Consider the following 21,059-nt stretch of genomic DNA (forward strand, 5'->3'; position numbering starts at 1 on the left):
CCCAGGCTGGAAGGGTCTAGGATAGAAACTCCTCTTTGACGGGCACTGGGGAGGGGGTACCCAGAAGGCCTGCACTGGTGGAGCACAGACTACCCAGGGGTGGCCCTGATGGTGTGGGGTTGTCATCCAAGGGCAGGGGCAGCTGTGAGGGAGGCATCGGCGGCTGCGGCTGCTGCTGCTGCTGCTGCTGCTGCTGCTGCTTCTTCTTGTTGACTTTGCGCTCCTTGGCCCGACGGTTCTGGAACCAGATTTTTACCTGTGGGATTGCACAGACTTTATGGAGCAAGTTGGGTCCGGGGAGGTGGTCTCCACGGTCCACTTCCTGCTCCAGCCACCAGACCTCAGGGACTAAAACACATTCTCCCTGTGCCCTAGACACCTTTTTCTGTAACCTCCTTCTTCCCCTTTCCAAGGCGCCATTACTCCAGAGCCCCTGTGTCCTGTGACTACCCCTTAGCACTTGGGTCTGAATAGCACTGAATAGCACCTACTGGCCCCTGTAGCCTGTGTGTGTGTGTGTGTGTGTGTGTGTGTGTGTGTGTGTGTGTGTGAGCCCCTGTGTCCTGTGACTACCCCTTAGCACTTGTGTCTGAATAGCACTGACTAGCACCTACTGCCCCCTGTAGCCTGTGTGTGTGTGTGTGTGTGTATGCGTGCACGCGCGCGAGTGTGCGCGCGCAGTCATGTTGGGCTTGGTTGCCAGTATGGCAGTGGTCCAGTGTGTGGTGCTGTGTCAGTCGTCAGGACACAGCCTCTCTGTCCACTTTTTGTGAGCCCTGCCTCTGCACGGCATCCTGAAAGCCCAACTCTGGGCCCTGCTACTTGGGCCGAGGTGGAGGACCTACGTACCTGCCGCTCTGTGAGCCCCAAGTTAACAGCCAACTCTGACTTGCGCCGGATGGTGATGTAGCGGCTGTAGTGAAACTCCTTTTCCAGCTCCAGGCGCTGGTGGTCTGTGTAGACCACACGGTACTTGTCCTTGGTCCGAGTCTTACCTGAGGAGCAGAAGGGGCAAGAGGGGAGGTGAGTGCCTCGGAATGCCCAGAGAGGCCCAGGAGTCCCCCCGGCAGGGAGCTGATCGCTGGGATGCGACTTGAGGCTAGCTACGTCAGCTGTGAAAAGTGAGGCTTCTGGAGATCCCCAACTGTTCACTCAGAAGGCCTCAGTGCTGTGTGGTAACAAACTCTCCAGGTGGTTTTGACTCAAGGGTCCCCAGAGCGTGAGTCTGAACACTGCTGTCATGAAGGGGACTCCTGGCTGGTGAGGGTGGACTGGGACTAAAGGGGGTTGCCAGACACTCCTCCCTCATGCACAGGGAAGACCATAGTGGAAGAAAAACAGGATTTGGAAGTACCCTGAGCTTGGGGGGGGGGCTCCCCAATTCTACCGACTGCTAGCCCAAAGACTGAAAGGCCCAGGGCTGCTGGTGGACCCTAGGGTCTGCTGGGTACCCAGAAGGACATTCAGGACACCAAGCCCTGCTCTAGGGTTGCACCAGGAGCCAGGGGCTGATCTACCTGAGCTGTCCACACACCCTCCTATGTGCAGGCCCAGAGATGCAGTGACTCAGCTCATTCCACTCAACAAACCAAGTCCCTGCCTCAAGCTACACACTGGGGTGGGCAGAGGAAAAAAAAAAAAATGAAAAGTCCATGCTTGGATGCTCAGGGAAGGAGGCAGACAAAAAGAAAATAAAAATGGAAAGCACTGGCTTTGTTCACTGGCAATTATTTTGAGGAAAAGAAAGAAGACAGGGAGCCTAAGAATGTGGCGGCAGCGGGAAGGCGGGGGAATTTCAAACAGAGTGGTGCTGGCTGAGTAAGGGGGCAGTGGTATCGATAGTCCCTGCTGCTCGGTTGGGTCACTCGAATCTAGTAATTCTAGACCAGCCTGGGTGACATAGTGGGACCCTGTTAAAAAAAAGAAAAGAAAAAGTCAAACATTCAACACAATGGCTCTTGAACCCTAACCGAGAGAGAAAGAGCATGCGCACTTCCTAGAGAAACAGAATCTGGAGGAGTGAACGCGGAGTGCAAAGGCCTCGAGGTGGAGACCTGTCTGAGGTTGAGTGAGGGAGCGTGTGGGACAAGGAGCAGAGAGGGGACCGGGCAGATGTCAGGGAAAGGGCTTAGGGTTCACTGTCTGGAATGGGAGCCACAGCAAGGCTCTAAGCAGAGGGGACATGCTGTCTGTTGCAGGCTTCCATGTTTTTCTTCTGACAGCTGTGTGGAGAGCAGACTAAGGGCAGGAATAAGAGGGGCAGGAAGGACTGCCATGTCCCAGGACAAGAGGGCGGTGACTTGGCTTCTAGGTGGTGATGCCTGGGCCAGGAACTGGGCTTAAGGGCCATCTGAGGTTATTAACATCAGGGTTGTCTTTGGAACCGAGCGTAGAGGGCTGTCTGGGGAGAGTGTTACTCTGTGGGGCCTGGATGAGCACCAGCTTTCTCTGTAAGAAGCTGAACACATGGTTAAACTAGAAGGTGCATGCTGACAGCAGGCATGCACACACCAGGGCGTGACCAATCCTGGGATAACCCTGGATCTCCCCTGCCACCCACGTGCCTACAAACAGCCTGGCCTCTGCCACCCTGCTCTGGGCCTTGGCTAAGCCTGTCCCCCCATGCCCTTGCACTAAAGACCTGCATCTGGCCTGCCTCCACCCATCCATCCCACACGACTTGGCAGGACAGCCCTGGGCTCTTCTCCAGCCAAGTGGTTCTGTGGGGGAATGGGAGACAACAGCTGTTCCTAGGCGGCTTCTCCCTGGGTTTTCTGCCGGAGCAGCGGAACCACACTGGCCACTTCCATATGTACTAAACTCACAGTACCACCTGACAGCAGAGACATAGCACAGGATGGCCTGCAGTCCTGTGCCAGGCATGGTTAGAGGAGGGGCTGAGGGAGAGGCTGCTGAGGCCTTGGCTCCAGATGGGGCTCCTCCTTGACCTAGAAAAGTCAATCTTGGCTCAGAAACAGCTCTGCCTGAGGCTACTACCACCACAGCCTCACTGGGCTTTGAACCCACAGCCCACTGGGATCTCTAGCTAGAGCCAGAAGGAGTCCTGGGATTTCCGTCCCCTGCCCAGCTTCAGATGAAGAGACCATGGTTTGAGGTAGTCATGTGGCAGCTGGAGGTCTAAATAAGAGGCCTGTGAGTTCTTCCAGGCCTGTCCAATTGCAGCTGTGGGCCACAAGTGTTCTTCCACGATAGCTATGAACGCAGGCCTGCACATTACCACTTAGTGAAATAATGTCAAAGGTTGGATACTCCTGCTACATCTAGTCCAATCTCCCCGCAGAGTCAGGGTCACGAGAGACAAGTGGGTACACATGTGCTAATGCCATGTCCTCTAGTCTAGAGCCTTCTCTGCTGCCTCCAACTCACAACTCCGCATCTCACCATTCTTAGGGACCACTGAGCTGCCCGATATCCTAAGTGTTGGCAACAGAAACTCACAGAGTAGACCATGCCTCTATGTCCATTCCCTGGAATGGAGAAGGGTCAGACCATGGCAAGGGCAGACTGGAAAGCCTCGGACTGGAACTTTTAGATGCTAAGACTACTCCTATCGATCTCCAAGAGGCGAGGCTGAGCAGCAGATGGGGCTCTGCTTGCAGGAGCCCAGGCCCAGGCATGAAGGCAGCTGTTCTCTTAGTACCTCGCTTGCTCACCTTCTCTGTCTCTCCCCACTCCCTGCCCCTGTCCCCTTGTGGTGGGCAGTAGGGACCCACAACAGTCATTTACAGCTGGGAGCCAGGGCACAGAAAGCTGCTCTCAGTGAGGTCATCACCCTGGTGATGATATGAACCAAGATCTCCAGATTGGGGACCAGACAGGGACAGGGTGTTGGATGCACTGCAGTACCTCTGTCCCTGCCAGGGTCAGTGGAACCCTAGTCCATAGCCCTGGAGAGGGGTTGATAGGATTAGGAACATACCAGCCAACTTCTATCTAGCCCAGCTGCTTAAAGAGTACAGATTGATTGCTAAGAAAACATCCAACCATGATGAACAAAATGTTCGAGTCCCTGTATAGCCCAGAAACTGGGGACTCCTACACATTGTCCAGAGTGAGCACTAACTGGAGCACCTTCCCAGGAGCCAACTAAGCATCACGTAGCCTGGCTTTACAGAGCTTTGGGCCATAAGTTCCACCCCTAGGAAATAATCTCACAGAGAACTGCCCACAGCAGTGAATGTCACTAATAGCACAAGACTAAAACAATGTCCATGTCTATGAGTAGGGATCTGGTGAACTAAGATACAGAACGCCCATGAAGAGGAGCACTAAGCAACTGTTAAGACGTGTGTAAGGGAGCAAGGCATGGGATACTATAGGAAAAGCCTGCTACCAGGCTGGGGGGATGGCTCAGTGGGGAAACTGATCGCTACACAAGCATGAGGAACTAAGTTCAGATCCCTGGAACCCATGTAAAAGCCAGTTATGGCGGCTCCCTCCCCTGTAATCCTACCTTTAGGGGTGGAGGGTGGAGACTAGAGAATCCCTGGGGGGCTCACTGGCCAGTCAGTCTAGCTGAAATGGTGAGCTCCGGATTCAGTGAGAAACCCTACTTCAAAAAATAAGGTGGAGCCCAACCACAGAAGCTCCCTCCTCCAGGAAGGCAACTGGAGGTGAGAAGCCATAGAAAGGAGAGTGATTTTAGAGGGCTTCCAGCTTTACTGTGTCCGGATGGCCATTGCATTATCTGTGTGTGTGTGTGTGTGTGTGTGTGTGTGTGTGTGTGACTGGAGGTTGACTCCAGGGCTTCAGCCATCATAGACAAGCATTCAACCCTGAGGACATATTCCCTCAGTCCTTTTTGTACTTTTTAAACTTTGAGATAGAGTTTCTTAGGTAAACCCCGGATTCACTTTGTAGCCCAGGCAATTTTTGAAGTTGTAAATTCCTGCCTCAGCCCCTTGTAGGTAGGGTTACAGGCCTGCCTCACCACGCCTGGGTTTTTAATTTTTATTTTATTATTTATTTATTTATTTTGGTTTTTTTCGAGACAGGATTTCTTTGTGTAGCCTTGCTCCTTGCCTGGGTCTCGCTCTGTAGACCAGGCTGGCCTCGAACTCACAAAGATCCACCTGCCTCTGCCTCCCAGTGCTGGGATTAAAGGCGTGCGCCACCACCGCCCGGCTGTTGACTTATTTTAAAGATAGGGTCTCTGGCCCAAGCTAGCCTTGAACCCATGACGCAGCTGAGGGTGACTTTCAACTCCTTATCCTCCTGTCTCCACCTCCAAGTACTAGGATTACAGGTGCACCACAACATCTGGATTATGCAGCGCTGAGAACTGAACCCGGGGTTTTGTGCATGCTAAGACAGCACTCTGTTGAACTACACGCCAGCCCAGCCCCTGAACTCTATTTTTTAAAAATTAGCTTTATTTACTCTGTGAGAACTTCATACATATATAATGGATTTTGACCGTATCCACCCCTATGCCCTCCTCCAGCTCCCCTGGGTGCTCTCTTCTCCTTCCCAACTTCATCTGCGGCCCCTCCCTGCTCTTCATCTTCCCCTCTAACCCAGAATCCACTTGGTGCTGTTTGCATGTGCATGGGGGTGGGGTCATCTGCCGGAGCACGGGCAACCTACCAGTGGCCACACCAAACAAAAACGACTCCTTTCCCCAGCAGACATCAAGTGCCCATAGCTCCTCAGCCAGGGGTGGGGCCTTGGGAGCCCCTCCCCATCCTTGGAAACTGTATTTTCAGTGGCAGTCAGGAGCCCTGGGTTCCAGTGGCAGCTCTGGACGGAACTCAAGCCTGTACCCTCCCTGTTAACCTTTTGTGCACACCTGTGCCCCACCACCACCACCCCCGAACCCCGAGAGGAAGGGCAATGTGGTGCATGAGAGGAACAGGGCAGGGAGGAGGCCAAGGTGAATGATTTACAGATCTCTGGGACACTGGGGTTAAGGGGGAAGTCCAGGCTCCGGGAACAGGTGTCTGATGAGGGGCCGGCCACTCCCAGACACAGAATGAGTAATTTCTGGGCAAGATGCCAGTGAGAATGGGTAAGGGGAGAGGGTGCAGATTTTCGGGGTCCAGCACGGTGGGAAGAGCCTCGGCTCACTCACCTAAATGGCAGGCTCGCCCTCTGCTCTGGTTCTGTCCTATGCAGAATATCTCATTCCTGTAGTACAGGAGGCATGAATGGGACTCCACATCTCTGAAGCATGAGCAGTTTAAGGTCCAGGGAAGCCACAGGCAGATGGCTCCCAGTGCCTGGCCCTTAACCTCAGTACTCCCAGTGAGCTGTCCAGAAAATCCTGGTCCCCAAATTTGGAGTGGGTGGGGCTGACACTGGTTCCTGGTGTTTAGTACTTGGCTAGCTCTCCAGGTGTTCCTGGTATGTGGTTGTTTGAACAAGCAGACCTCTAGGGATGTGCAGGCTGCCTACATGCCAGGGTGGCTAGGGATCATCTCTGGGTCCCATATTTGTAATATGGAGATAACCGTTAAGGATAGCCACCACGGCCATGGGCCAAGCAGTTTGTTTATGTATGTGCCTGAACAACCTGTGGGATAGTGTAACGTATCTCCTTTTATTGTCCCCTCCCCCAGACAGAGTTTCTCTGTGTAACAGCCCTGGCTGTCCTGGAACTCGATTTGTAGATCAGGCTGGCCTTGAACTCTCAGAGATCTGCCTGCCTGTGCTTCCGGAGTGCTGGGATTAAAGGCGTGCACCACCCCCACACCTGGCTATGCATCCCATTTTTACATACAAGAAACAGGTTCAGTGAGGCTTCTATACCAAATGGTGGGATTTGAGACCGTCCAGGATCGGGGAGATGGATGGTTCAGGGAAGGTGCTTACTGATGGCCTGAATTCCATACCTGGAACCCACAAGGCCCAGATAAACAAATGTAATTAAATACGTTTAAAAAGCCAAGCCTGTTTGTCCTCAGAAACATACCAGAGCCGGGCTTGGAGGCACAAACCTTTTTTCTCTTGAATTGGGAGGCAGAGGCAGGCGAATCTCTGAGTTCAAGGCCAGTCTGTTCTACAGAGTGAGTTCCAGGCCAGCCAGGGCTCCACAGATAAATCCTATCTCAAAACAAACAAACAAACAAAAACAAAACAGAAAAAGGAAAGAAGGAAGGAAGGAAGGGGGAAGAGAGAGAGAGAAACTCTAGAACCGGTCACACAGTGGATGGTTTTTCACAGTCCTCTCTAGGTTTGAGACGTACAGGGTTTCACGTGGGATGAGGAGGGCTCCTTGTGCAATACCTGGGATATAGCAGGTACACACAGAGAGGGACAGAGCCCACTCTTTGCCAGTAGTGTTGGGGTACCCCCTGTAGGGATGCCAGGAAATGTGTCCTGCGTTTGTAAGGTCCCTTCCAACTTGAAAGCAGGAGGCTCCCAATGTTTGTTGATTCTTAGACTGTGTTTGTTATTATTGCTGAAAGAACTCTAAGGCTGATTTCCCAGTTTCAGAGTCTAGACACCAGGCCTGGCCAGCTGGAAGACAAGGACAGAGTTGTGGTGGCCTGTATTGGGGCCCTCATCCAGCCCAGGACAGACAAGGAGGACTTGGCTTCTGCTCCAAGACAGAGTGACTCCCAGAAAATCAAGTGATCTCTGGGTCAGACTTGCTTCTGGGTTTGTGGCTCCTAGGGCTGACTAAATGACTATCAAGCCTCAAGTCCAGCCCCAGACCCTCTCTGATCTCTCACTGCGTGGGGTACCTCAAATGGCTATACATTAAGATGCCATCTGCACCCAGCATGTACATGTACACACACACACACACACACACACACACACACACACACACACACACACACACACACACACACACAGAGGCAAACACATGTGTGTATGGGATTTTGTTAAAAATACCTATTGTTAGGTTCTACTCAGGTCTGGGTCTCCACTTCACTATCATTTTTTTGGAGGGCGGGCCATGAGAGTGGTACTGAGGACCAAGCCAGCTCTGCCTCTCAGCCACACCTCAGCCCTCTCACCTTTAACAAGCTCCAGCTGGAGTGTTTTTAAACAAGTCCCTCATATCTGTGGGTCTCAGTCTCTCCTAATGAGGGGTGGGTTTCAGCACCAAGGTATGGAACCCAGAACTTCACGTACGCTAAGGATGTGCTTTTCCACTGAACTATGACCCCAGACTACAGGTTCTCAAGTTCTAGGCAATTCACTATGGGTAGTGGGTGAGCAGTGAGGTGGTAGTGTTTACCCACCACCCATTACATGTATAGAGAGAGCACACCCACCACACCCTCCAGCCCAGTAGAGCAGGGGGCAATCGCCTGCCTGCCTATGTCTGTGGCTCCTGCTGGAGGATGCTTAGGGAAGGGAAGACATTGGATCCCTCTTCAAGATGAAGAGGAGAGAACAAGCCCAGAAAGGTCACTGGGTCATGTGATGAGGACAGCCGAAGAGCCAAGGAACGGAAAAGAAGGAAAGAAGATAGAGGGGGTTCAAAGGTATTTGGAGGAGCAGCTCCCCTGCCAGCCCAGGCATCTGGGCACCATCAGCCAATGCCTTTTCCAGGCAGGCCCTGTGGAACACCAAAGAACAGGTTCGGGCTTGGGTGATTTGTGCTAGCAATGCCCCTGACTCTTGCTTGGTAGGACCCCTTCTCCATCGTGTGCCTCCACATCCCCATCTACTAAGGAAGAGCTGGACAGTGTTGCGTCCTTTAAAAAGAGACAAGACCAGGATGAGCATCTTTTGTATAGAAAAGATGTGTGAGGAGAAAGAATTCCAAGTGTGCTGAGCACACAGATAACTCTAATGTAAGGCCAGATTAACGTAAGAGGATTGGAAAAAAGTGACAGGGTCGGAGCATCCCTGTGGTGGGAGCACTTAAGGATCTAAACCTAGCCCCAGGGCAGAGAGCTGGGAGGTGGCTCAGTCTATATCCTTAGTTGGAAGGACCACAGATTTCCTGGGTCCCCTCCCTGCCCAGCACACAAAATAAACGTGAAAACAGTTTGTAAAGGGCAAAGGGCTATGGATCCAAAAAAGCAGAACTGAACTATTTGCAGAAGTGGATGCTGGCGTGCTCCCTTGGGGACAGGAGGAATGTTGCCTGATGGGAAGTCACATGTCAAAGAACACCCTGGAGTGCGGAGATCTGATGATTAGGTCATCAGTTGCCATGAAGTCTCAATTTGGGCCTGTTTCCCTAACTGTCTCACCTGTGGCAGGGGCTCTGCTGCAGGAGCAGAAGCCTTGGCCATCCTCAGGATACTGGAGTCATGGGGCTTCCTGCTGAGCCCACAATTCATCCTTGAGGCTGAGGGGTAACTACAGACTATTACGTTATGGCTCCTCACTCAGGCCCTGGAGGAAGGATGAGATTGGGTTAAGCACAGTCAACTCTGAGGAAGCTCCATGAGGAAGTCAGTAGCCTAGGGGAAGGCTCTCCTGAACCAGCCCTTCTTCCTAGTCAGAGTCATCTATCACAGCTACACCCTGTGGCTCTGAAGCCACCTGTGCATCATCATCTTCCTCAAGGCCCACAACCAGCCCTGGGTTCTGTGAGGTGGCAAAAAGGAACTGTAGCCGGGCGGTGGTGGCGCACGCCTTTAATCCCAGCACCCGGGAGGCAGAGGCAGGCGGATCTCTGCAAGTTCGAGGCCAGCCTGGGCTACAGAGTGAGTTCCAGGAAAGGCCTTGGGCTAAAGAGATGGCTCAGAAGTTGAAAGCATCGGCTACTCTTCCAGAGGGCTGGGTTCGATTCCCAGCACCCACATGGTGGCTCACAACCATGTGTAATTCTAGTTCCAGGGAATCTGAGGCCCTCTTCTGGTCTCCACAGGCACACGCGTGGGGTATATAGACACAAACACAGGCAAAACATTCATACACATAAAATAAGAGAATAATTTGTAAAACGTTTAGAGTTAGGTGGCCCTGAAAGTCTTCACCTGTTGGCCATGGGCTAGTGATATGTCCCCAGGTAAACCACTAGAGCCCTTTTGTTTTTCGTGTTCTTTGTCACATTAACCAGATTTCAAGTGCTCAACGGCTGTATGTACTGTTGGCTGGCCCCTGGGGAGTCCAGATCTGGGGCATTTCCACAGGGACAGGAGATTCTATAGTTCTCTGCCCACCGGGGACCAGGAGCCAAGCTGCCTAGCTCACCTAACTACACTGTTCACACTAGCTGCAGCTCCTGCCACCCATTCTCACTCTCCCAGAGTTATTGTACAAGGACCCTCAGTCCAGAGCGTAACTCCATCCCTTCAGCTGACGGCTCAGCCTCCAAAGCAGCCCTCCCTGCCGGTGGCTACTGTGTCCTGCTCTTTGCTCAGCCTCAAGGCCAATCAAGAAGTCTACCACTCTAGGGTCAGTATTACTGCATTTGAAGAGGGTTGAGCACGCACGCTGAATGCCTGGGAGACTAGGGTCAGTATTACTGCATTTGAAGAGGGTTGAGCACGCGCGCTGAATGCCTGGGAGACACCAGCTCGGTTCATTCTGACCGAGCTGGGTGCTTAGCACTATTCTGGTCCCTGTTTCTCGTGGCAGGCATGTAAAAAGCAAGCATGTCAATTGAATGACGACCAACCACGAACAGGAATGCCGAGGGCCGTGAATGAGGAACTCAGGGCTGGGCTAAGTTGGTTGGAGCGTGGACCTTCTTTACTTAGCCTTGGGGAGATCTCTTAGAGGGATGGCACATAGGCCAAGACCCGAAAGTTGGGAAAGAAGCTTCCATGTCACAAATGGGGAACAGTATGACACAGAGAGAAAACTGCCTATGCAAAGACCTCAGACGAAGATCAGAGTGGGAAGCTGAGTACCCGATGATCCCACCTTTGTTCAGCCATAGTCCCCCATCAACCAACAGAGTCTTCAGCACAGAAGAGAATACTGTTGCCTGCCTTCCTGGAAGGATGGGTGAAGGGGCAGGATGGATGAAGGGAGGGAAGGCATTAGCTGTGACTGGGGGACTAACAGACCCTCTGGCTGAGGGGTCTGGGTTTGATTTTCAGAGCCCAGGCAGGTCTGAGGATGTCAAGCACCAAGTGGCAAGCACTGGCTTCTCCTCTCCACTCAAGCAAAGATGAACGCTGAGGGAGACACAGAGGAAGGGTAGCAAAACATGGCGATGACCCTGACTCCAGATGTTATGGTGGCCTGTCCTGAGAAGTCTGTCCAGGGAGAGGACATCCTTCACAAAAGCTGGTCCCTGATGCTAACAAAGCTGTCTGGATGTCACAACGACTCCCAGGCTCTAAGCACCAGATCTGCTGGGGGAAGGGGACACGTTCCACAACACAAAGATCTCCAGCCACTTTCTAACTAGGTCATTCCCAGCTACATCTGAGAGCTGAGGTGTCAGATGTGGCTCCTGCTGCAGGGAAAGCCAGCTTTAAAGACACAGTCTTCCTGCTCCCTCTTCCTCTCCCCCTCTCCTTCCCTCCCACCCCACCCAGCTCCTCCCTGCTGGCCTCTTTCTCCTCACCTGGATGGGCACTGGCTGGAAAGCATGCAGCAGAGGAGAGATCGTGGGCCAGAGAATGTTGCTTTGTTTGACGGCGCTTGGCAGGCTGGGCATCCTGGCTAGCACCGTATGTTGCCATACCCTAGTTGTGTGAGCTTGGCCAGGCCACCGGGCCTCTCTAAGCCTCTTCAGTTTGATCTGTAAAATGTGTCCAATAATGGACCCTTTCATCTCTTGGGATAGTTATGAGACCTAAGTAAAGTATGAGCGCTTTGCATAGCGACTACATGATGAACCCCTAGTACGTGCAAGCCAGGCCACGAGGGGGTTGATTAGGATTGGTCCTTGATGGGATGACAGATAGGAAATTGCAGAAACACGCAATTTGACAGAAGTAGACATGATAGAGATTGCCAAAACAGGAGGCTGTCCGTAGGCTATCACTGCCCTTCACTCCGAGGGCTGCACTCGGAGTGGGGAGAATCAAGAAGGGTTTCCTGGGGGAGGTGGCCCTGGAGAAGGCACAGCATTTGAACTGGTAAGGATGCAGGAGAGGCAAGAGAGGGCAGGGCAGGTAAAGGGCCCAGGATGTAGATGCAGAAAGTGGGAGGCTTAGGCCTGCTTGCACCTGCCAAGAAGAAGTGGCACTGAGTGGCATCGGCCCTCCACCCAGTGCTGGGCTGTGCTTTACAAACACCACAGCTTCAAGAAATCCTCCACGTGAGGGGCTGGGGAAAAGGCTCAGAGGGTAAAAGCACGCACTACTCAAGCCTGATGACCCAAGTTCGAGTCCTAGAGCCTACGGAAAGGTGGAAGGAGAGAAGTGACTGTACACGGTTGTCCTCCGGACTCCGCACAGTGTTGTGGCATACACCGCCTCCCCATGCTAATAAATAAAATTCTTGAGAGAAAGAAAGAAAGAAAGAGAGAAAAGAAATGATCCAAGTTAATGTGCCTCTGGCTAGGTGGCATCTAAGAGAAATGCAGTCCCAGAGGTAAGTCTCCCAAGCTTCGACTTCTAACAGTCTCCAATAAGTTCCTGGGCTTCTAAGCAAACTGCCAGGAGAGTGTCTTCAACAGTGAGTTAGGATCCGTTCTCAACAGGGCTCTAGATGCCTCAGAATCGGGGCATCCAGAAATGGGGTTGCTCTTGAGCAGTGATGGGCCCTAATAAGGGAGGTTTGGCAGATGGGTGGAGCATGCACGAAAGGTCAGAGGTGAGAGTTCAGGTTAGTGGCTGTGGCTATGGAGTAAGGGACAGTGGGGGGGGAGTGTTCATCCTTTTGTGTGTCTCATTTTCCCCATCTGAAGCTGAGGGGGTTAGACAGGATCTAAAGCCCACCCCAACAACCCCATCATCTGGGCAGACATATTCCAGCCCTGTAAATCAGTGTTCAGTCGCAGGAGTCAGACTGGGCCTCTGGTGAAGGACAACTATAACCTCCTGACAGAAAGACTCACATTTAAACAAACGTCAAGGCAGACAACGGGGAGCCCCCTGCAATCATTTGCAACCTCGGCTTCAGGAGCGGTACGGCTCCCTCAGAACCAGCTAACACTCTATGTATTGCAGCCTAACTGAAGCCCGCCCCACCCACACTCCCATGTCCAGCACCCTTTCTTAGAATAAAACCAAATCAAATCACAATCTGGCCTTGGCTACTCCCATTGCATAGTCAGGAGCACTGACCAACTGTGGGGAGGGCAGCCAAGTTTCAACCACTAGCCTGAAATGCTGCCTGGACAGTCACGGGTCCAACCCACAGGGAGGGACCCTAGAAACTTGTGGAAGCTGACTCTTTCCCCTCCCCTGGCCTCCTGATATGCCTCCTGCCCCTTCACCTTTCCAGTTCATCCGTCCAACTGGATGCATTGAGCACATATTGATGCCAGGCACGGAGCTGGTGCCCCCCAAGCAATTTTGGGTCAGACAGACACGGCTCCGGACCTTTTGGGGACAGAACATGCAAACCTACATGGAAGTAGGAGAACAATGGAATTTGTCAGGTTTTAAAGGACACCAATAGAAGTCATCAAAAGGAGTTAAGGTGGTAAGTCTGATTTGGGAATCACAAAGGGCCTCTCATTCAGCTAGGGACTGAAGGTGAGCAGGAGCGGGGCACGCAAAGAGTCGGCGGGAAGGGAAAAGAATGTGTACACAAGACCTGAAGCAAGACTTGGCGGGCCTGAGGAATTGAAAGAGGGTTGGGTGCTGGAGCACAGTGGCCAAGGGGAGTGGCCTGGGGTGAGGTCCAGAGGGGGGAGGGAAGCAAGCATGGTGCTACAATAGAGTCTCACAGACCTGAGGAAGGAGTGTGCTGTTCATCCTAAATAGGATGGGAAACCACATAAAAAAATTTCAACTGACTCATCTGTATCTGGAACATTCCTTATAGCCTCTGGACCTCACTTTCCTCTTTCTGCTCTTTAACTGTCCAATGCAGACATTCTAGAATGTCAGCAGCTCAGAAAGAAGGAAGAAAGGTGGCAGGCCGAAGACCGTGTGGCCAGTGTCGCTGGGCACTGGAGGGTGGGGCACACAGTGAACTTCCCTCAGCTGTCCCAGACAACAACATCATCGCACAAGAGCCCCCTCTGGAAACCTGTGCCTTCTTCAGTGTGCCCAGAGGAAGAAACTGAGCCAAAGAGGGGGAGGGGAAGGACTCTTCCCACGAGGAGAGTCTAGACTCTACTCTCAGAGCTAAGAGAAAACCCTTGCTGCCTTTGGATATCCATGGCTCTATCTGCATGCAGGAAATGATCCATAAGCGACAGCTGTCTGAGAGTAGAGATGGGCTTGGAAGTTCATGCCCAAAGGTATCGAGGTTTGTGTGACCTCAATAGTAGACTCCATTCATTCACTACCTCATTTTGCCCGATCCTTCCTGCTCATATTGCTTCACAATGGATGGCCTTGCTCCAAGGCTCTACCTGAGGGGAACCTCCTCCTCCCTCTCCAGAGCCACCTGACCAACAGGAAGTGGCTAGTGGAAGATTAGAAATGTGCCTTCCTTCTTAGACGTCCATAGCAGACCCCAGGATGCTGAGAGGGCACTCTCCTATCACTCAGTGTGAAGCTCTTCCCTACACTCATGACCAAGGAAGGCTTCAGAGGGCCACCACACACAAACACACCCACATCTGTCTACCAAAGGATGGAACATGTTCTTCCCCATCAGCCTTTTCAACTCTTTTTTTGTAGCTTGAAGCAGGATATATATATATATATATATCACCACGTTACCTTCCCTTGTTCCTTGTTTCATTGACCATAAAATGACACCCAGAAAAGGTGAGTCATCCAGGGAATCGGTTGTACAGGATTAGGACACAGGTATGGTGTTCAGTATGCCCCGTCAGTTCCTGGCTGTGGCCTTGGGCCTGTATTTTTCCATCTTTGTACCACCGTTTCCTCATCTTCCAAACATGTGGAAGACAGCACCCACAGCAATGTCTTATGAGAGTTCCACAGTATTAGCTGCTATTACTCAAGGCACAGAAGTGAGCGGCCCAGCTTTGCCCTCCAAACATCCCTGGAGTCAGACCGGAGCATGTGTGTCCCTGGGACGTCTAAGGAGTGTGGCTACAACCTGGGCCTGCAGCCACTGATCAAACCCTCCCAGCAGCTGCCCAGGGGCAGAGATGGGTGTGTGGGATAAGCAGAGGGAAGGAAGAGCTGGTAGAGGAAGTTCCAGGCCTGCTCTCAGCTGGGGGAAGGGAAGGAGGGGCTGAACATCAAAGAGTAGGCAGGCCAGCTTCCCGCCCTCAAGGCCAGGTGGCCTTTGTCAGGACAGGCCAAACACAATCTGGACAATGAGGGATCCTGCTCACTTTCCTGCCAACAGGAGTCACTACTGAGCTAAAGCAAAGCCGGTTACATGACAAAGAGGGGGGACCCATAAAGGTCAGGCTGTCCCTCATTAAGCTGAGCCTTTGTCCAGCCCCCTCCCCTGCCTTTGAAGAGGGTGGATCAGAGAGGCCTGCCTAGGGGCAGGAGCTTCACAGGCTAAGGAGCCAAACAGCAGCCACCTTCCCAACTGCTCCTACTGCCCCTCCCCCGGGGTCAAGAGTTCAGGGAGAGTCCTGGGGAGGCTAGGTAGAGACCCCTGGACCCAGGCGACCAAAGGGAGCTTGGTCAACCAAAGGATAGGATCCTGTCTCTTCCCTGTGGGATAGGGAGCCAGTTGGTCCTGGAGAGGAAGTGACCTGGGCGCGTTCCCACAGCGGAGAGGTGCTTGGGTGGGTGTGTGTGTGCGGCGGGTTTAGGGGTGTGTGTGTGTGTGTGTGTGTGTGTGTGTGTGTGTGTGTGTGTGTGTGTGTGTGTGTGGCGGGTTTAGGGGTGTATGTGTGTGTGTGTGTGTGGCAGGTTTAGGGGTGTGTGTGTGTGTGTGTGTGTGTGTGTGTGTGTGTGTGTGTATGTGTGGCGGGTTTAGGGGTGGCAGAAGCTACGGAAGATCACCAGTGCCCGTGCTGCTGCGGAGACTCGGCGTCTGGCCTTCCAATTCCGGCCTTGCCACTTACACGGACACACAGTCCCATGTCCTCTCTTCACGGGGTTGCAGTTTTCCCTAGCTATACAGAAGGATTCAGTTGGCCTACTCAAAGCTCTCCAAGCCCCCAGATTAAAGAAGGGCGACACAAATGACTCCCCAGGGCAGGAGTGGTAGTGGGCCACACTCTTGGGAAGTCAGTCAGTCAAGGCCAGGGCAAGAGGTCAAAGAGAGGGCGGCCTGGGCCTCGCCGGGCACCTGCCAGGGCCAGGAACCCGTCTGGAGGCCCAGGCGGGAGAAGGGTCCTTACCGCTGCCACCGCCGCCTGCGGTCGCCACGCTGCGCCGCATCCATTCGTAGGGTGTCCGCCTCTGTGCTCCTGGCGAGGACGGTGCGCCCGGCGGGCCGAGGGACTGCGCCAGGAGGCCGGGCCCGGGCCCGGGAGGCGCGGGCACCGGGCTAAAGTCCGGAGGGGGCCCGAAGGCCAGCGGGGCCGGGCTGGCGGCGGGGGCCGCGGGGCCCGGGCCATAGGCAGCTGCCCAGTCGTCCTTGGGCGCAGGGAAGGGCGCGGGCCAGGTCGGAGGGGGCGCGGGCGCCGGGGCGGGCTCCACGTGCGTGTAACCCGCGAAGTCGGGGTACTGCGGGGGTGCGGGCGCCGGGCCGGGGGGCGCGTAGGTCGGAGGGCCCAGGCCGAGGCTGGAGGGCCTGGCGGGGCCTGGGTACACGGGGGAGTCCTTGTCCAGCACATAGCCCACGTACATGGTGACCGCGGGGTCCCCGGCGCATGCTGGGCCCTGGAGCCGCCGCGCCGGCCGGCCGCCCCGACGACCGGCGACTGCTCACCTGGACCCGCGGCCGCCGCCGCGCCCGCCCCACCCCGGCCTTTTATAGCCGCGGGCCGTCCGCGGCCCCAGCCGGGCGGCTTTGCATTTCAAAGCGGGGGGAAGCCTCGGGGCCGCGAATCAAAGGGGGAAGCCCGTCGGGCGAGGGGGTTCAAAAGGAGACAAATTGCCGCCCTAAGCAGGAGGTGGATGGGCCTGGGGGCTGGGGACCCAGAGGGCGCGGCCTGGATCGAAGGGTCCAGGCGCGGCTTCATGTTCCGACTCCTCCTTCGGTGGTCGCGGGGACCTCCCCACCACCGACCCCCGGGGTTACAGGTGGAGCAACTGGCTTGGAGGGGTGGGGGGGACCTTAGGCCAGCCTCACCGAGCACACGGTGGTGCTGTGTGAGCCTGTGGGGCTGTTAGCAGTGACCACCAGCTTGAGGTGAGGGGGAGAGCAAGGCTGACATCAAACGGGGTTCCGTCTGTAAGGTAGAGGGCGTCTTGGGGGGGGGGACAAGGGTCACGACCCCTCGGGTCCCAGATGAAAGCTGTGGGAAATGTGCATATGCAGATAGCCAGTCTGCATGCTCCTGAGTGTTTCCCCCTTTTTGGCTCCACAGAGAAATTTCTCAAAGGTGTGGGCCAGGGGGGTCTTCTGAGGACACCTTGGGAAACTTCACAAACTCTCCACGGCTCCTTCCCTTCCCTTATTGTTCTTGTTGCCGAGATGTTTCAAATAAACACGAAAACAGAGTCGCATCACGAACCCACCACCATGCAGCCTCTGTAATTAGCAGGTTTCTATCACCTCCCCCCTCCCCCATCTACTACCTTTTTCTAAAGCATTTTAAAACAAATTTCCGGCTTCATGTCATTTTTACCCCTACACATGTCAGACTGCATTTCTAAAATACATGGACAAATTCCTGAGTATTTGTTATCTGATGCAGTTTACATTCAACGTACTCCAACTGACTGGGGGCGGAATGTGTTTTTGCAGTTGGCTGATGAATCCTCATTGGTTACCGATGCTGGCATTTTAAACGTCTGTGTGTTCTTCCCTACTCCATCGAAAACAGGCAGACACTCCGCAGCTGCTTGAACAGGAGAGGGGGTAGTTGAGACTAGAGGGGTGGGGGGTAGGGGTCATGGCTGAAGAGTTGGGTAAGGAGATGTCTCTGGGTCAGGAAGGTTAGAGTAGATGAGGACCCCTCCACATGGTGCTCAGGGCCAGGGAGGGGACAGTGCAAAAGAATCCTCTGAGATTTGACCTTCTCTCCCGTTCCAGCACCAGGAGATGGGCAGGATGTGTGTGGACCCTCAAAGCAAGGCAGAACCACGTCATAACTGTTCAGCTTTCTTTCTCTTTACAGGGCCAGTCGGCATCACCTCAAGGCAGGCGGGTGAGCCACGGTCACACTGTAACTTGCTGGGGGACACAGTGCAAAATGAAAATGCCGGGTCTGTTGTTCAGAAATTACCTGGAATTTCATGGTGGTGGGATTCAGCCAAGCACAAGGTTCCTTTGAAGCTGAACCCTGTGTGACTGCACAGATGACCTGCCCAAGAAGGTGTCCCTGATCAGAATCAGCAGTAAGCCTAAACGGTCCCCTTCCTGCTCAAGGGAACCTGCCCATTGAATGGATGGAAGCAGGGAGGCCCAGAGAGGAAATGGGCAAAGCTCCAGTTCATGCTTCATAACGAGGCTGAGTGTAGACACAGTGGCGCTCACAGCTGTCTCCGAAGGGGAGGCCACCATAGCTCCAGGTTAGAAGACACCTGGCGTCTGGGCTCTCCACTGAGAGCCCAACCAGGAGATAGAGACACAGGGGCGAAAGATGAAGCCCAGGAGGGTGGAATTTTCTCTCAGCTGGGCTGACTAGGGCTGCTCCTATTGTGGGAAGTGAAGGAAGGCCTGGAAGGGAGGGTGGGGACCTGAAGGGTGGGGGAGCTGCAGGAATGGAGTCTGACCCACCTGACCAGAATGAGCAACCTGGCTCATTGTAGGTGAGCGTGAAGTAGGGGGTTACAGGGAGTGAGTGTCCCACCAAGGGAGGTGTGCAAGGGATCGCTGGACATCTCCAGCGAGGGATCTCATTCCGGGGAGGGCAGAGGATTGGTGGCCTCTCACCAAGAGTATTCTAGTTCACACCCAGTCAAGAGGCTTTTCATTTGAGATTAGAGATTCATTTGTTCCTGCGTTCACCCATTTGCCAGGTACAGACTGACCTACACACCCGTGCTGGTATCATGCTCAGCATGGAACGAGGCCCCCTGCCTGAGGGTGCCTCCAGGGCTGGGGGCCGGAAGTGAAATCATGTTCGCAATGAAGGGGATGTTACTTCTCGGTTCTGGTCAGGTACAGGAGGCTGGAGGATTCCTGCAGAAGGAGGTGGCACACGGTCGGGGGGGGGCCTGGTGAGTGGGGTACTGTAGTCCAAGGGTCAGTATGAACAGAGGCCCGGTGGATTCAGGGAAAGCATATATCCCCTAGAACTGATAACCCAGTCTTGAGTGAGGCGCAGGAGCCATCTGAGAGCCTCCCCCTACCCCTCACACCTGGAGAGAGAAGTCGGACAGCGGTCCCGAGTGGCTGAGGCATAGTCAGCGTCTGGTAGTAGCTTTGAGGTAGGTCAGAGTAGCAGGGGACTGCAGCAGGGAAGAGAAGAGTCAGGGGACCCCAGGTGGACATCCCTCGGGCACTCCTGAGATGCACCGCCCTTCCTGTCTCTCCCTGAGATGGCAGCCTGGTTTGCGACAGTGGCCCTCCTACTCTACTCACGGAGCAGGTGCCCAGGGTGAGGCCTCACGCCAAGCATACGTCACTTCCACCCATCCTCACCACTGCCCAGAGAAAGAGAGGCCACAGTTATCCCCGCTTTCTTTTTCAGCGAGGTAAAGTCCCCTTCCCGAGGTCACCCAGGGGGTCAATGACCTATCTGGCAGTTTTTTTCTTCCCTCTAGAGATGGTTGACTGGTAAGCACAGAGAGTGACCCCCAATGAGTGTCTGCCTCCCCATCCCACAGCTTGTTAGCTGGGTTATGGGAGCCCACAAAGATTCCAACTTGTGCTTTGACTCAAGGTCAGAAAGGTCAGAGTTTATGTTGCTCTCCAAGGCTGCATAATAGGGTGCAAAGGCATGGTTACCAGGTGTCTTATACGTCAAGGCCCTCATCACAAGATGCTTTGCCATAGGGCAGGGTTACCAGGTGTTTTGAAGGGTCTACACTTGGTTGTGCGGTGTCCTTTGATCTTGAAAGGGGGAGGCCTTTTGCCTCTCCCTTTGCTAGTGTATTAAAAAGCCCATTAGAAATAAATTCGAAGCTGCTGGGTATTGACCCAGGACCCTCCTGAAGTTATCATGTAACTCTATCTTCTCTCTCCATCTCTGTCTATATCCTATCTAGCATCTCTCAATTCCTCACTCCCTCCTTCAAGGGACCCCTCGATAGGCCGGGGCTGAACCCCAACACTGGGCCCTGACACTGGATTTTGCTTAAACAAATTGCTGCTTCCTCTTCCTCCTCAGGCTTCTTCATGCAAAAGATCCTCTAGGCTCCCCTCACCCTCACCCCTAGGTGGACCCCTTCGTCAGAAGATATAGCGTCATGGATGTGACTCCCTCAGTTCCACAGCTAAAGCTATTGTAACCCTACTTAAGAGTTCCAATCTGAAACGGTAGCCCCCATACCCCCACCTCTGATCTGCCATCTGACCTTGAGCCCCTAGGCCCCAGTCTCCCACCAGAACTGGTAGCAGCAGATGGCAATACCACTGTGCGTGGCCCCTGCCTATCCTAAACCAGCCTCTTCCTTTGGACAGCCCCCATATCTCTGGGTGTGGCTGTTTATTGGGCCCCTCCTTCCTCCCTCTTCCCTGTGGAAGCTCTCACTCCAGGCTGCTCTCACACCAGGGCCTCATGGGGTGGGGTGCCCAGGATGAAAGCCTCATAAAGATCTCACTGATAACTTGGTTTATGGCCCTGGAACAGAAAGGTTTGGGGCTTAGTTTCTGCTGGAAATGGTTTGCTTAAGAGAAACCGGTGGGCACCAGGGCCACTGTCAGGTTGAGCCCTTCTCTAGACAGCAGACCGAAGGCCAGCCAAGCTTCAGGCTTGCTCTGCGTCATTGGGCAGGTCAGTGATCCCTCCTTCACCTCAGAAGTGGGGGTGGCTGTCCATGTCTTGGGGGCAGAGGTGAACCTTGACATGGGCTGTTAGGGTTCCCTGGATCATTTTTGCCTTTCAGAGGGTCCTGTCTGCCCCCGCTCCTTCTGCCCCTCTAGAGGTGAGGTCGCCACCTGCTGTCCCTCTA

General features: G+C 54.0%; 1 protein-coding gene across 1 annotated transcript; it reads right to left on the bottom strand.

The window, feature by feature from the left end:
- Cdx1 (caudal type homeobox 1) lies at positions 1–16,682 on the bottom strand. Its single transcript, XM_052741474.1, has 3 exons — positions 16,232–16,682; positions 850–995; positions 1–256 (listed from the first exon to the last, which is right to left on the bottom strand). Exons 1-3 carry the CDS (start codon positions 16,680–16,682, stop codon positions 17–19), a joined length of 837 nt encoding a protein of 278 aa, XP_052597434.1. The 3' UTR covers positions 1–16.
- Positions 16,683–21,059: the final 4,377 nt, after the last annotated feature.

The sequence above is a fragment of the Peromyscus californicus genome, unplaced genomic scaffold (genome assembly GCF_007827085.1).
Source record: "Peromyscus californicus insignis strain IS unplaced genomic scaffold, ASM782708v3 Scaffold_17__1_contigs__length_78620276, whole genome shotgun sequence".
Classification (NCBI taxonomy): domain Eukaryota; kingdom Metazoa; phylum Chordata; class Mammalia; order Rodentia; family Cricetidae; genus Peromyscus; species Peromyscus californicus.

Excerpts from the sequence above, each read along its gene's own strand:
- Cdx1 (XM_052741474.1), bottom strand. The coding sequence starts at position 16,682 with ATGTACGTGGGCTATGTGCTGGACAAGGACTCCCCCGTGTACCCAGGC. Across the intron at positions 996-16,231 it reads CGCAGGCGGCGGTGGCAGCG|GTAAGACTCGGACCAAGGAC; the intron begins GTAAGGACCCTT and ends TCTGCTCCTCAG. Across the intron at positions 257-849 it reads TGGGGCTCACAGAGCGGCAG|GTAAAAATCTGGTTCCAGAA; the intron begins GTACGTAGGTCC and ends GCAATCCCACAG.